The sequence below is a fragment of the Artibeus jamaicensis genome, unplaced genomic scaffold (assembly GCF_021234435.1).
Source record: "Artibeus jamaicensis isolate MK-2021 breed Jamaican fruit bat unplaced genomic scaffold, CSHL_Jam_final contig_432, whole genome shotgun sequence".
Taxonomy (NCBI): Eukaryota; Metazoa; Chordata; class Mammalia; order Chiroptera; family Phyllostomidae; genus Artibeus; species Artibeus jamaicensis.
In genome coordinates, this window is record NW_026521828.1 from 13,793,831 (window position 1) to 13,810,415 (window position 16,585).

The 16,585-nt window shown below is 46.7% G+C and overlaps 1 protein-coding gene across 1 annotated transcript in view; it reads left to right on the forward strand.

Annotated features, from left to right (window-relative positions):
• SH3TC2 (SH3 domain and tetratricopeptide repeats 2) overlaps positions 1 to 8,897 on the forward strand; it is a 45,851-nt gene extending 36,954 nt beyond the window's left edge. The window contains exons 13-17 of the mRNA XM_037161953.2: positions 139 to 289; positions 2,158 to 2,280; positions 4,313 to 4,463; positions 6,195 to 6,391; positions 8,081 to 8,897. Coding sequence (XP_037017848.2) covers positions 139 to 289; positions 2,158 to 2,280; positions 4,313 to 4,463; positions 6,195 to 6,391; positions 8,081 to 8,272 — 814 coding nt within the window. The 3' untranslated portion in view covers positions 8,273 to 8,897. The remainder of the gene's footprint in view (positions 1 to 138; positions 290 to 2,157; positions 2,281 to 4,312; positions 4,464 to 6,194; positions 6,392 to 8,080) is intronic.
• Positions 8,898 to 16,585: the final 7,688 nt, after the last annotated feature.

Here is a 16,585-nt window from a genome sequence, read left to right on the forward strand (position 1 = left end):
GTTCAGATCACATCTGGACCTCCCCATGTGACCTGAAACAATGTTGTCCCCTCTCAGAGCCTCAGTGTCCTCCCATGATAAGGGACTTGGAGGCCCCTTTGAACCCTCATGCCTTATGAGTCCGTGTCTACCCCTCAGGTCCCTCAGGAGGTCCCTCACCTGCATCAAAGAGAGCCTGCGCATCTTCATCGACCTAGGGGAGGAAGACAAGGCTGCCGAGGCCTGGCTCGGGGCTGGGCGACTCCACTACCTCATGCAGGAAGACGAGCTGGTAGAGCTGTACTTGCAGGTAGGCCTCCTGCAGGGCTTACCTGCTGACCTGGGCCGTTCAGGGAGGCAGCTGTACCCTCCGAAGTGACTATCTGGAGCTGGAGAGAGGTGATGTCCTCTCCTTGGAGGGCAGGTCAATGCTGGGCTGCTCCCTGGACGCAAGATGGAAACTAAGGCTGTCTGGCAGGCTGCAGACAGGTGGCGAGGGGCCAGTGTCCGAGTCCACACACATAGGTACGCTCCCCAGGAACGTGCTGGGAGACTCCCTCAGCTGTCCTGTCAAGTGTGTCTATCTTTCCAAAGCTTGACACAAGCTTCAACTTCAGGGTTCGGCTGCAATTTGAGGCAAGATTGTTGTGTATGGGGTGTTAACAGTATTGTTCTCAAACTGTGTAATCTTGCACTTGTTAGCTGAGCTCTCTAGGCCTCTAAAAAGGATCAGGTATATCACTTGTGTAGCAAATGCAAATGCATAGTAAGCAGTTCCTAGTAAATGCTCAGCAAATGCTATTTCATTATCATCACTGTTATCTGCATATGCTGACATTATGATGATATATAAGATCTGTTCCATCAAAAATGTGCTTATGATCTTTTCTTCCTTCCCATTTCATATCGTCTTCCTTTTCCCTCCCCTTTACTCCATTACTTAAACTTGCATGAATTCACTTGCGTGGGGACTGAATGGTAACACTGACTGAATGCTTATTGTGCACAGGAAACTTTGGTGAACACATCACGTGGATGATGTAGTTTAATCTTCATTACAAATACAGCAGGAGTTTCTACTGAAATTCCCATTTTAAAGATGAGGCTCATTGAGGCTGAGAAACTTACTCAAGGTGATAACAGCTGTAAGTGGTGAAAACGACCCACTGGCAGCGTGACTTAAAGTTTTCACTCTCACACTATTCTGCCAAGGCATTTTGGTGCTGGCAGGAGTCTCAAAGAGCAGATAATGCCATCTTGCCACTCATTGTCCAGGAGATGGAGGCTATTTGGGTTGTTCAAGGCTTGGTGGCAGAGCCTCCTGCTCGGGGACTGCATCTCTCCACAGCTCTCTGTGCAGCTGCACACGCAGTGACAATAACTGTGGCAGTTCACTGGCCACCCCACCCGACTACCATCCAACATGAAGTTCTGCAGGTCATTCCCACAGAAGTGAACCCTTCTCTGAGGCCATGGGATGCCCTGCGGCTGCGCTGCTGATGCAGTCCTGTGTTCTTCACTCTGCAACTTCCTCACCATGTTTTATTTCAATGCAGTATAAAATAGCTCGTGGGGGGGGGAAGCAGTCATGGGGGCTGGGAGAAGGGTATCAGGGTGGAAGACACCAGCATCTGTTTGCCACTAATGGGCGATGTAAACATGGAGAGGTTTCGTGATATTCCTGGGCCTCGGTCCCTCCATCTGGAAGGTGCAAGTGTCGGTGAGATCAACGCTTTCCAAAGTTCAGCCATTCAGATGTTGAGTTCATGGTTTTGCCATATCCGTGTGCCACTTATATCACTATTTACTTATTTTTCTTTGACTTAGCTTCAAGTCACCTTAGCTTTTTACGCTAAGTAATACTATCTGAAATCACAGGTATTACTAATCTTTTTTCTTAAAACACATTAAAACAATTACTTGGCTATTAAAACATAAAATATTTGTACTGCTGAAAATTATTCTAGGGCCATCCAGTGTATCTGTCATACAACGATGGGGACATGCTGGACTAGGGACTCCCAAAGGCTTCCAACCAGCTCTGTGAGTGTGGGGACAGTTGGGAATTCCGGGGACTCTAGCAGAGGGCTAAACCAGGTGGTCAGAGTCCACGTCTGCCAGTCCTATGAGCCTTTGAAGTCCTGTTCTCTCTTTGACAGTCATCTCTGTCCCACCCAGGCAGCCATCCAGAAGGCCCTGAGGTTGGGGGAGCCCGCACTGGCCCTCAAGCTCTACGAGGAAGCCGGCGACGTGTTCTTCAATGGGACCCGCCACAGGCAGCGTGCGGTGGAGTATTACCGGGTAAGTCCCATGCCGTCCAGCGTGCCCCACCGGGCCCTGCAGGACACAGATGTGGGTGGGGCCATGTGGACTTCGGCCTGGGCCCTCCTTCCCCCCTTTTGCTGGTAATTCTTTTTCTTCCATTTGTCAGTGTAAGAAATGTCCACACCTGGAGAGAATTTTTATGAGTTTATGGTGCCAAACTGATGACAATTCCTGAGAAGCAAATCTCAACAGATTGACAAAATGCTCCAGAGAATGACAATGTTGCAGCTTATTTTACATGTTAGAATCAGAGGAGGAGATGCAAGGAGGGTTACCTGAAGTCCATTGGTAGTAGATTAAAGGGATGGGAGAAGGCAAAGCAAGAAAATCTCTGGGATTGGATAAAAGGTAAAACAGAGAGACATATTGTTTTTACTTTGGTGGGCACAGGATAGTTAACAGTGAACATTTACAGCATGTGGAGACAATATGAGGGGAACAAGACAACAGTGAGGGGTCCTGTGGCCTCCTGGTTTGTGGGTGCACGCCGAGGGGTCTGGAAATGGGAATTACTCTAACATTTCAAAGGCGTGTCATTTTAGATGCAAAAAGGCACTAGACAGGCTTATTTAAGGTGAAGACTGATCTTTGCCAAGGAAGCCACAGGCCCAGGATGTGCCTACCTGTCATGACCCACTTTTAGTGAGGAATTTTTATGTTGAGACCATCCTATGTGGTCACTTTCAGTCTCTGAGTTTGTAGGACCCACCGTGCAGGCCTCCCCTGAGCTCACAGGTTTAGTAAGTGGATCCTTTTTCGTCCCAGGCCTACAAGCCTTCTCTCTCTTCAATCTGTCAGGCTCCCAAAGAAGGAGCTGATACACTCCATCATTCTCAGGCTTGATAACTTACTCTTCCGGGAGAACAAACTATAATAATTATGTCTCTTGGGTGCATGGTTTGCAGCACACTCTGTGTCTACCAGAATGCGTAGACACATTGAGTCACTGGCACCATGGTGGGAGATGACTGGTCTTGCATGAACACTCCTGTTTAATGTATTTTTATTAAGTGTAACACCAGCTCATCAGACCCCTGAGTTCACCAGTATTACTACAAAGGGTGAGGCAAGATAATACAAGGGGGGGGGTGATTTAAAAAATAATATTAGTTAAGTAAATGTCTAGATGTTAAACAGATATGTCAAAAATCATAATTTTTATCAGAGACTGAGGTTGGAAATATTATCTGATCCTAAAATCTCACTTATTCAGATATTCATTTGCTTGTTCAATTGATTATTCAGTCATCAAGCATTTGTCAGTCACCTACTATGTGCCAGGTGCTGGACAAGAGACACATCTGCGACTATTGAGGTGCTTGTTGTCATACGCATTTTTACAGTCTCAGAGAGGTGAAGTGACCTGCCTAACATTCTATTTATGGGGCACTCTTGTACAGTGATGCATGTGTGTGCTTTGGAGATGAATGCTATGGGTGCTGAGGGAGCACATGAGTGGGAGGCAAATAACTTTCCTGCTCTCAGTTTTCCCAAACTCAGGAGGCCCAACGTCCTCCAGTGCTCCCACCTCTAAGATCTGGGCAGAGAAACCAAGAGGAAGGACCAAGAGAGCGAGCTGAGGAAACCCGTGTGTGGAATCATGGCGGATTCCCGGGTTGTACTCCCTGCCATCCGCCAACCGGCCAGTAGAATGTGAGCCTCGTAGAGCAGTGATTTCCAGCTGTTTTCATCTCATGGAGTACATAAACTAATGCCTAAAATTCTGCAGCACATAAAAAATATTATATACTTTTTGCTGATTGACAAAAAATAGGTATAATTTTGATTCATTCAGAACCAGACAGCTATTGTTGTGTTGGCTGTTGTCATTTTTTCAGTTCGACAATCTAAGAGAACAGAGGCTGGTGCCCCTGACTAAAAAGTTAGGTGCTGCATGTTTTAAAAATTCTTGCAATGCACCAACTGAAAATAGAAAATCATTCTCCTAGAGTATGGTATATCCTGGAAGTTCTTGGGAGTCTAAGATTCCTTGTGCCTCTCTTCTCAGGCTGGGGCTGTTCCTTTAGCAAGGAGGATGAAGGCGGTAAGAACTGAACTCCGGATTTTCAACAAGCTGACAGAGCTGCAGATCAGTCTGGAAGGCTACGACAGGGCTTTGGAATTTGCCACCCTGGCAGCCAGACTCAGCACAGTCACAGGTGGGTTGTCCCCCTTGAGTTGAAGGGGCCAACACTCCCCAAGGAGACAGAGCAAAGCAGTCCCAGCACAGGCTCTGGACACCAACTGCAAGGGTTTGAGTTCTAGGTCCAACTGCAGGGAGACCTTAATTAAGCAAGCTCCTTGAGTCTTGAGTTTGTCTTTGGCAAGTGAGGGTTAAAACTAGTACCCATCACATGTAGCTGTTATGAAGACCACTGAGAATCCATGTAAACCTATAGCACAGCACTGGGTACATAATACATCCTTGATAACTGTTACCTGTGCTAGTCTAATAACTATATTGCTGTTGGTGTTGTTCTATGAGGACAAGGCAAGTGGTATTTCATTCTATGCACAGGCAACACCCTGTTACAAAAAGACTATGCCCTAAATTTTTAATTGGTTGATTGTTAGTCAAATGCATATTTTCCCCATGGAACTGAAATGTCAGTGAAAGTCAGATTATTAACTAACTCAGTATGTAGCCAAAATAGTTTGCATTTACCACAAAAGCTAGTGGAGAACAAAGCAAGTCATTAAAACAGAAAGAAGGTAGAATAGAAAACAATAAAAAAAACCCCTCATTTTGAAAGCTGATGCTTGAAGGAAAGCAGGTTCGATTAGAGGAGCCTTGATTAGATGTGGAGGCAAATGGAGTCTCCTGTGATGACCGTGGAAGGGACTCTGGGCATACTCAGCAGCCTGAGATGTGGACGTTACTGGACTTTATTGTGTCTAATTGCACTTCAGAGCTCTTTACCTGTCTTTTTCTTTACTGCAAAAACCCTCTGAGCGACTGTCTGCTGATCTCGGGAGACCTTCCCCCTTGTCGCCCATGGCAGCTGCCCCGACGCAGCTGTCTGTGGGAGCAGGCTTTATCCCTCCCTGGACAGAGCTGAACACTCAGTGGAGGCTATTTCCACCCTTTTCATAACTTTTCTGTGACCGAATTTGACCAATATCAGAGACTTTTTTCTCCTTTGGATTTTCTATTTTAATTTGGGCTTTTGGCCCTTCGAAGCTCAAAAGTGAGGTTTTTAGATTGTATCAAACAGCCACCTAGCAAATATTAAAAAACAAAACAAAACATTGGAAGCCTTTGTACTCTTTAGAAGTCCACTTTGTATTAAAGCAGTTGCAACCACCCACCAAGACCCAAAACCATGGGACCGGATTTGAGAGAATGACGGGTCTGTGGTTTGGGTCTTGGAAGCTCGCCTGAGCCCCCAGCTGGTGAGGGAGCCAGTGCTGGGGCAGCCCCAGGGCTCTCTGCCCAGGGAGCTTTTTGTGCAGGAGACATTTGTTATGTGGAGTCATCTCATGGTAAAGAATTCTTAGTTATCCCATCAAGCTGGTCGCGTCACCATGTCCCATCACAGGAATTGGGAAATAATTATTTCCCAGAATCTTGAGTTAAAGTGACACCTGTAAAGAGGAGAAATTTTCCCTCAGCACTCATCCCAGAAAATCTTGACCAGCACACTCTCAGGGAACTCTGTGCTTTCTTGTGCAGCACTTACCCCGGGCGGACACACTCTTACTTTTGTTTGTGGGCTTATTTAAGACAGGAACCCTCAGCTGGGCAGGGACTGCTTCCGCTTTGTCCCTTCTGTCCCGAGCACAGCCTCTGGCACCTAATAGACCTTCAGAGAATTGCAAAGAATGAGTCAGGGAACTAATGAGGTGAGGGGGTGGCTGCCGGGTGTTACTCTCCATCTTCCAATTCCTAGGAGATCAGAAGCAGGAGCTGGTGGCCTTTCACCGTCTGGCCACGGTGTACTATTCCCTGCAAATGTACGAGATGGCTGAGGACTGCTACCTGAGGACGCTCTCCCTCTGCCCAGCCTGGCTGCAGAGTCCCAAGGAAGCTCTGTACTATGCAAAGGTGTATGACCGCCTGGGCCGACTCACCTTCCACCAGCTGAAGGTAAGAGCCAGGCTTCTAAGGTCACGTGAAAGCTGCCATTCAACTCTACCCTTCCCTGACCCTGATCCTTCAGGAGAGACTTGAGATGGCCCAGATGGGGAGTGATTGGGCAGGGAGTGACTCCACTGGGGACCCAATGGCTCTTTCCACTCAGCCTCTTTGGAGACCTCAAAGATGTCTCTGAGGACAGAGCCTCGCTCCCCTTTCCCCTTGCTCTGCTTTGACTGCTGCAACCACTTTGTTTGTCAGGGGCTGTGGGCACAGTGTCCTGCCTGAGAGCATCTCACTGACCTGTGAAAATGTACAGTAGGAGACCCAGATCAAAAGAACTATAAGCTCCAAAATTAAAATCAAAATTAATGCTGAACCATTACAGGTAAAAGCTTAAATGTTATAGACAAACTAGTCAATGATAAAGTTACATGAAACTGTATTTTAGGAGAAATCTGAGTGTTTGAGGTGATGAGGCGTAGGGTCTGCGAATGTCCACACGCCTAGATTCTCAGAAGGTGTTTGTCCTGACTGTCCTGTTTTCTCGGCTGGGACTGAACCCAGAGCTCATTTTCCCAGCCACTTCTAGGCAGAACTGTGTTGGTGACCTGAAATCCCCTGGTATAATCCTGGCCCTCAACTCTTGTCCCCAGACGTTGGCTCCCCTTGGCCAGAGCTTCCTGTCTGCAGCATAAGACTTAATCTCTTAATGCTGGGGCTTCTGAGTTGCACGCCTGTGTTTGGCCCTTAGGGGATCCTCAGGCAACTCTGCTGTGTGTTTCTTATTCGCCAGATGTTGTTTCTGGCCTGAAATAATTACTGAGTTACAGGGGTTAATGGGAACCAGACATCCCTTTCTGAGTCTCACCCAAAGCAGCCTCTGTTTCCCTCCCTACCATGTGGGGAGGGACGACAGGTGTGAAGGACTCCCCTGCCATCCTGCTGCTTAGGCAGGTGGTTCAGGAACAAAGTGTGTGACCTGACTGTGTGAACCAAAGGCTCCGGGGGTTGCCAGGGGAAGAACTCACTCAAACTAGCTTATGCAAAAAAAAAAAAAAAAAAAGAAGAAAGAAAGAAAGAAAGAAAGAAAGAAAGAAAGAAAGAAAGAAAGAAAGAAAGAAAGAAAGAAAGAAAGAAAGAAAGATAAGGCAATCTGTTGGCTTAAACAAGGGGAAAGTTCAGGAGTAATTTCAGTTTCCAGTAGCTCTGGATGCTGGCACTCAAACGCCATCATGCCCTTCCCCACCTCTCTCTGCATCTCTCAGCTCTGTTGTCTCTACTTCCCTGTGTTTCTTGGTCTCCTTCCCCTCCCACTATTAGCAGGCTTCAGCCCATATCTAAGAAGGTAAGGGACCGTTTTCTCCGCTAGGTCACACCGCAAGGCCCCAGGGTGGGACTAGGATAGGTCAGCTTGAATCATTTATGCATCCCCGAAGCACTGTGTCCAGGGGTATGCTGCTTTGTGGTTTGCTGGCCCTGGGTAAGGTGCCGCCCCTGTGCCTGGGCAGGAGGGTACTAGGGTTAGCAAAGTCCCAGGCTGCAGTGGAGTAGGGAAGGGGCCCCCTCTGCACCTCCAACCAAGAGACGGGATGGGATGGGCCGGGCACACAATGGCTAGGGCTCCCAGCACTGCCTCCCATCCTGTCCTGGAAATGTTGCTAATGCTGTCTTTTCTTTGTCCCCATGTCATGGGGATAGGATGCCCATGATGCCACTGAGTACTTCTGGCTGGCCCTGGCAGCAGCAGTCCTGCTGGGTGACAAGGAGCTGCAGGACAACTTTAGGAGCAGTCTGGACAGCATCTGCCAGAGCCCCCTGTGGCTCAGCAGCCCCTGTGGGCGTTCCTCAGAGAGGGCACGGTGGCTGAGTGGCGGGGGCCTGGCCCTCTGAGGAGCACTGCCCCATCTCTGACCAGTTGCCATAGCTGGAAGTTGCCTTCCTGCCTTAGGCTCCTGGACACTAATTGGAGGGTCTGAGTCCTCACCTGGCCCAGCCCCCTCATTTTACAATGGGAAGACCACAGTCCCAAGGGAGAGGGGCTCTCTGGGCCGGCCACACAAGCAGCAGATGACGGGCCCGGGATTAGGAACTTTATCAGTAGACAATGGCCCTTCTGCTCAGGTAGCCTCGGAAATGTACTTTCTTGACACACAAATCTCCTTGAGAAAATGAAAAACTGTGTCCCTAGGAAAACTAGCTCCTTCCCCAGGGAAATCAGGAACTGCCCTGGGGAGAAGGCAAGCTGAATGGACTTGGTTTCTTCACTGACTTTGCTCAGGGAAAGCCCCCTCCCCCTGCTGGTGGAGAGACATGGGAACTGGCGTGGCAAATTCACCACCCTCAGCCCAGAAGACGCAGCCTCCAAATGGCCCTTGAAAGCACAGGGCATGAGGTCTAACATGGATGCTCTGTGTCCATTCTGCTCAAGGAACCCCACCTAAGGCTTCCCAAGGGCCAGGGCATAAAAACTGAGCACTAAGAAAGCTATGCTGTAAAGTACATGTAAATTGTATATATTATTAAATATTGCCCATTTACATTTACATGGACTTTTGTCTCCTTTATAATATGGGGAGATGGAATGGGAGACCTGAAGAGTGGGTGTTGTAATGGTTTCAGGGTAGCTCCTTTTCAAACCATTTCTATTGGTTATTCATCACAGCATAGCACATGTCATGGCTGGAAATTTATTATCTCACAACTTCTGGAGGAAGGCAGGAACCTGGGGTGACTTAGCCGGGTCCTCTGGCTCAGGGAGGCTCATAAGCTAAGATCAAGGTGTCAGCCATAGCTGCAGCCTCCTCAGGCTCGGCTAGGGAAGACTCCACTTTCAAACTCACTCACTGCACATTAGCAGGAGTTGGTGCCTGGCTTGCCATTGGCCTGAGTCTGCCAAGTTCCCTGCTTCATCAGAATGAGCGAATGAGAAGAGAGAGAGGAGGAAGTCAGGGGCTTCTCATAACCTTATCTCAGAAGTAACATCCAATTAGTTTTGCCTATACTCTGGTTTCTCTTCAGATCGCATAAATCTTTCACCTTTTACCAATTAGTTTTGCCTATTCTATTCATCATAAATGAGTCACTTGGTCCAGCCCACACAAAAAGGGTATGAATATCAGGAGGTGGGGACAATTGGGGGTCATTCAGAAGCTGCCTACCCCAATAATTCGTATTCACTGGGTCTGGGAGACACCCTTGGCACCTGTGTTTTTAACAAGCACCTCGAATGCCCCTGAGGCAGGTGCTGAACCCTTCCTCTGCCATAGGGCTCACCGCCTCCAGCCCAGCAGCTTTGATTTTACTGTCATACCCTCTGACCTTGATTTCTAGCTTCTCGGGCCAACCAGATGGTTGGCGGTGTGTCGGGATGGAAAGCGGGTGGTGAACTGAGTCCACATTGCATCTGTTAGTCACCAAGCCTGTCTGCATGTCAGTACGTCTTATTTTCTCTGAGGGGCTTGGTTGGGTGTCAACACAGCCTCTACAGAATACTCTTCTCCAGGAAGGAACTGAAGTGAGCTAATCACTACCATGTAAAATGGATGTGGTTTTGCTCCCGCCACAAACCAGTAAATCCTGAGCAGGGAGGGATGTGGTGGGGTCTCACCTCTTAGGCAAAGAGAGCCCTTTCGGCAACCTTCCTGGGAGCTGATAAGGGGCATATGCATTGCAGAAACGTTACGCGTCTTACATCTGAAGGTTTGCTTGGCCTGTGAGCAGGGCCATGACCCGTTCTTCATGTGACTCCAGTGACAGACCCTCTCCCTTTGCCACTGACCTATTACTCTCCTGGACAGATGCCAATATCTGTCGCTCTGATGGATCTCATTACTGCACCAGGCTTTGGGTACTGGCTGGCGGGCACAGAGTACAGAGAGGTGTTACCGTACTCAATGTTATTTAACATTGTGTTTTAATGTCACACCAAGATTTTTCTTTTCTCCAGCAGATACCTTACCATTGGCTCACAGTGAGCTTCTGGTCAATTGAAACATCTCCCATGAGCTTCTGTTTGACCAGATCTATCTCAATTGCCACATGTAATTTACATATACACATACTCATACATTTGTGTGAAGGGCATTACATCTACCCATGTTACATTTCATTGGGAATTTTGGTTAACATTTTCTGATTCTGTGCACTTTGGTTCTTCTGTAATTGTGGTGAATCTGCCTTTAACCAGATCAGTTGTGAAGATGTTAAGCACACTTGGAAAGACAAGGGTAGAGCTTTGTTTTAGTTTGTTTTTTTAATGAGGAAAACACTGTGCTGTATCATTGTGAGGACTATATCCTATAAGCAAAGTGCTCTGCTGAAATAGTTTTAACAGTGTTTAAAATTCCATTTTAAAAATAGGGGTGTCTGTTCCCCTTCAAATCTTGTTGAAGTGCTTTTTCATGATGCACAGAGTGTGAAGCAGCATCTGGCTCTGGGCTCCGTTGAGGCAGGTTTTACGGCACGTAGCCCAGGATGGTCCAGTGAAGCTTGTGTGGCTGCCTGCCCCCTGGCTGCTGGTACTGAACCCAAACAAGGAAGAAGGAAGGAATCGCTACATTGTGGAAAGCCCTCTAATATATTTTCTCAGCTTCTAGGTACATTACTTCCCTATTTAACATTGTTAATGCTCTGAAACCCAGTATCGCCTCAATCTTTTTCTTACTTGCTTTTCCATTATTTCAAGATGTGTTTATGTTGTGTGTGTGTGTGTTTTGTAAGGTGGTGGGGAGTTTCAGAATGGGGAGAGAAACAGATTATCAGGGAGTAGGAAAACCTGGATTTGGATCTTGAATGGGATACTAAATTGCAGTGTGACCTCATGTAAATCACTTAGCCTCTATGAACCTCAGATCGCTGGTCTCCAATATGAAAAGTGTGCTCCCCTCGGGGGTCTCCTGCGGCAAAGTTACTTCCATAGTGTTTGGGCGGGAAGAGAGATTTGGATCTGGGAGATGAAATCATTTACGGCCCAGTTTTGTTCTCTTCTTTTCACAGGGGGATAAACTAAGAAATGTAAACATAATTTTCTCCCAGTCTCATGGGTAGTTGGTGATGAAGACAGCAGACCAGTATCTCCTAACACAAGGACTCGGCTGCACTAGTGACAGGTTCTCTCATGCACAGTGAGCATCACAATTGCACGCTTGTCTGTGGATGCACACGCTTCTCACCATGCATGCCACCTGAATAGCTATTTACTGACCTTCTTCTAAATAGATTTACTTCCTTTACTCATATCAATTAATTTTATAAAAGATGACTGGTCTAAGTAGTAGAAGATCTTGCACTGCTACCCATACAAAGTATTTCATAAACAAAAACAAATACAGTGAAGGCAAAACAAGTCAGTAAACTCCAGCTAGATGCTGTTGCCCAGGGCAAGTGGCCAGTCATGGCTTGATCTGGTATTATTTGAAAATAAAAAGATTAACAAGTGGCAGGGAGTGTTGAAGACAGACTAACATTGTCCTCCTTGTGCAACCCGAGAAATGGAGTAAGCTGTGTGAAGGACTAACCTCCCCACCCGGCAGTCAGGGGTGTTCCGTGCAGTGTCTGGGCATGCACACCCCACTTGAGGAAATGGGGACTCACTTGTGTGAGAGGGAAGGGGCACATTATATAATATGAATATGACTCAGGTGAGAAGCACTGTGATGGGAGCTGATGACTGAGTGTGATGAGAGCTTGGGGAAGGGATTTTACTCAGGCATGGGAGTGAGGGCATCAGGGAGGGCTTCCTGGAAAAAGTGACGTCTAAGCTGAGTCCTGAGAAAGAGATCTACAATTCTAACTGTAGGCCAGGGGGTATGGAGTTGACAGGGCATGTATCAAGCAAAGGTCCAGAGGGTGGAGAGGGCCTGGCATTTTCTGAGAACAGCTGCAAGTCTAGGAGGTAGGGAGGGGAGGTGGGCCCTGTGCTCACCCAGGCAGTGGTTCTGGGTGGGCAGTAGGCATGCCTGTGTCAGAATCTGTCTTAGTGTCCGTGTGACTGTCAGCAAATTAACTAAGTTCTTTGAGCCTATCATTGTCAGAATTATATCCGACGTCACATGTAAAAAGTACTGAGCACACGCAGTGCCTGGCACGTTGTATAAGCAAAAGCGCTAGATGACCTGGTAGATTTGCTCACCTCTTCACTTTATCAAGGAGGAAATACTGAAGCACTCCTGCCTGTCTCCGAGGCCGGCCCTCCCCCCAGGGGAGAGTAAAGGCTGACTCAAGGCATGAAACAAATGAGGGAGTTTCTGAAGGGAGTTTCTCTAATGGTTTACGTCCTAAAAATGCCTACTATAATCCCTCTGATCAGTTTATTTATTTTAAAGTTCAGATTTAGAGTCTTTTTCAAACTCGACTTTATTCACTACTTAGCAGTTCAGCACCATTTTGTTTATTTCCTGGTGTACACCTTGAAGTTAGCTGCAGCCCAACCTAGTGTGGCAGCCAGGAATAATGTCCCTGTCCTCGGGGACACTGGGTCTGAAGCCAGCCTCCCCCTCTTCTCTCCTGAGTGACCTGGTCAGGTTTCTGTAGCCCCTTAGGGCTTGATTTTAACTCTGCTTGGAGTTTCGCTTGAGACCTCGTGTGTGGGTGACTAGCCATGAACACTCAGTCCCTGGTAGCTGTCATCATGAAGCAGGATTAAGCAGATTCTTTTTTTATAAGATTTTATTTATTTATTTTTAGAGAGAGAGGGAAGGAGAGAAGGAGAGAAACATCAATGTGTGGTTGCCTCTCGTGAGTCCCCTGCTGGGAACTGGCCTGCAACCCAGGCATATGCCCCGACTGGGAATTGAACCGTGATCGCGTGGTTCGCAGGCCCGTGCTCAATCCACTGAGCTACACCAGCCAGGGCGGATTAAGCAGATTCTTAGTAAGCGAATCCTGTTCTGGGCCCCACATCTTATGAAGGGGTGTGTGTTAGGGGCGCTGTTTTCTCTGGGCCCTTACCTCTCAGTGAGACCTCCCGGGTGGAACAGACTATGGCTCCAGTGTGTACCTCTCCGCTCCCCAGCCCATTGGTTATTTCAGACCTTGGGGGCATTGCAGGATGGAGGCTGCTGGCAATCTTGGCCCTGAGAACATGCAGCTGGCGTGCATTCCTGTAAGGGGTGTTGTCTTTCCAGAGAAGCAGAGACAGGTGGCTGCGTAGGGGCTGGGCGGCTTTGCCCAGCTGGGACGTGGGTAGAGGCTGAGGAGGGACCAGGATAACAAGCGTGGCTGCACCTCAGTCATGGGGATGCCCTGCTTGGTTTCCCAGGAGAGGCTGTGAGAGGCGGGTGGGAGGGAAGAATGCTGTGCTTTAAAATTAGTTTAAAGGTGAGGTCGCCAGCTCCTACTTTAGAGCTGCCTTTGATTCATTGTTGGGGCATCAAGGTAGCTTAAGGGGTGAGTCCCCTCCAAGTGAGCTTCCAGACAGGTAGGGGAGGATGGTCGAGGTCACATGGGCATGACGAGGGAGGCCTTTGCTAATCTATGGTGTCCAATCTTTGTGAGATATCAAGAATAGTTCCAGTAGGGGGCAGTAATGTCTCTCCTAAACAGAATATCAATACTAAAGAAAATATTTAATAGTTCTGGATCAGCTTACAGACGTGGCTTTCAAGCCCTTTTTTTCCCACTGCGACACAGTAAGATATGCTTTTACATTGTATCCTAGTACGCACATCACCATGTAGTTCCTACGACACAAAGTGTACTATGATACATTCTATTCCATTCTGATTTTTTTTACCTTCTACTCTAATTTAAAATGTCTGGCCAATGATTTTTTAGATTCACCAAGCTGCAGTTAGAGAAGCACTGACATCTGTTCCTAAAATAAAAATAACAGTTGACATTGTTGAATCAATATTATGCACCAGACCCTGTGGGAAATCTTTCTGAGGACTCTCTCGTGTAACCCAATGATATTTTGAAGAAGATAATATTGTTTTTATCTCCACTGAAGTTTAAAGAATGGAAATGACTTGTTTAAGTCCACCACTAGTAAGAGCTCAAGGTGCGATTTGAACTTACGTCTCCCTGATGTTGGCACTAGAGCTCTAACCCATGCGTATTGTGGGCCTTTGTCAGCTGCACATCTCTAGGACGGATGCTATTACTGGTGTGATCATAACAGAAGCAAGATTAAAATGGTTTCGGCAGCCTGGAATATTGGGTTGAAATCAGCACTGTGGTTCTAGTGGGTTAAAGAACGAATTACTCCAGAACGAAATTGGAGAGACCTGATATTTCTAGGAGGACTTAAGAGAAACATGGGGGTTACATTGACCACAGTCAGGTATCTGAGTCTAGAAAAAAATGATAAACCATCTTTTCCAAATGGAAAAATGAAAGGAGGAACAGAAAGTTTATATGGTGGCATAGTGGTGATAGGTCACAGCAAATTATAAATTGGATTTTGAAGATTCCGGGTGTGGCCCATGGTGAGTGAAGGGAATTTGCAAGAGATCCAGAGGCAGTAACAGAAAACCGTGGATGCTTGATCAAGCAAGGAGGCCAGGTAGAGCCCCGAGTCTCACTCACCCTGGTCATGTGGCTCGAATGGCAGCGGCAGAAAGGGGGTCACAGACCTGAGAGGATTACCTACTTCTGATATCGTGGGAAAGCTGGTAGGGACACCGTCACACTCCAGATGTGTCTGCGGAACCAAATAGCCTGGGAGAAGCCCATGCTCATGTCGAGGTGCCTTAAAAAATCCTTATGCATAAATACTGTAAGAAACTGTGTTTTACCTCTAGTATGTAGGAATGCATGCTTATTGTCTTAATTTTCCATTTTATTTTTATTTGAGATTATAAATTTTTACCACTTCCTATGGAAAGGATTTTTAAAATAGGTTCTCTCTTCCGTGTTTGATTCTAGCAGTTTAGGCCTAGAGTATGATATTTAAATATGATGTAAGTAAGTCTCAACTACTTCACCTTTCCAGCATGGGCCAAATATTGTGTGCGAAGGAGATATTTTTGTACTTGAACTTTCTTGTAAATTGAGAACCTTTGATGTTTGTTCATCTGGGGATATATTGGACATCTGCTTCACAGAGATGCTCCGTGGAGTGTCCTGGCTTCCTTGTGCTTGTACCAGAGAGCAGCGGCATTGGCTACCTCTGTTTTCCTCCCCGGGGGAATGGCCATGGGCCAGGGTGAAATAACAGCTGCATGGTAATCCTGGTGACCAAACAGCCACCTATTCATGAAATAAAACAAAACAGACTTTTGTCTGTCACAGCACATGTAGCTTTGGGACTCTAGTGGGTGGATGGAAGGTGACCTAAGCAGAGGGATGACCTGGAGGGTTTATATTTTTGGTGGTTTGAAAGTCCTAGGGGATTATGGAGACTGATATATAATGACCCCCTTCCAAACCCTGTGACATTCTTTTTTTTTCTTTCCAGTTATATAAAGAGTCTGTTTGTCTTTCTCCTTGTGCTTATAGATCCCTCTTAGGGCACTTGTCACAGTTCATAATTGTACTGTCTACATGTGATTGTTTTAGTAAGGTAGTTCCTGTCCACCACCTAGATTGGAAACTCCATGAGAACAGGGGCCTTGTCTAGGCCACTTACTTCTGTATTTCCAGAGTCCAGCCCAGAATCTGACACATGGTAGGATCTCAGCAAAGATTTGGTGAATGGGTTAATTAAAAAAATGAATGACTGAAACTATGGATTCAGCTTGTGACCCCTTTTATCACTTATGAGAGGGAGAAAGTACTAAAGCCATACTCTACCTGCTTTTTGCTCATGTGTGATTGGGAAATTGGGTAATAGGCTACTCACACTCACGGCAGCTGCTCAGTTAAAGTCTATTAAGAATAATACGCATGATTTTCATTTGTTTAGATTGGGTTGCCATAGCTGCACTGGGCACTTCCTAATTTTCAGAGAAGTAGTGGTTGTGAGCAGTTGTGCACCGTTACGACTCAGTGTTTTACGGAGTGCCCGCCTTGCACTGGGCATTGTGCTGAGTAATCCGCATGACCTGACCCTTCAATGTCCCTACACAAAAGGTGTTATTATCCTCACTTTCTAGATGAAGGGACCAAGGTTCAAGGTAATTGAAACACTTTCAGAGATTCAAAACCAGGTCTATCTGACTTGAAAATCAGTGCTTTTAATAAGTATGCAATTCTGGTTTCATACTTTCTCTTTTAGAATTTAGTATGTTAAGAAGAAGAAATAGTTCCCTTGATAATATTTGA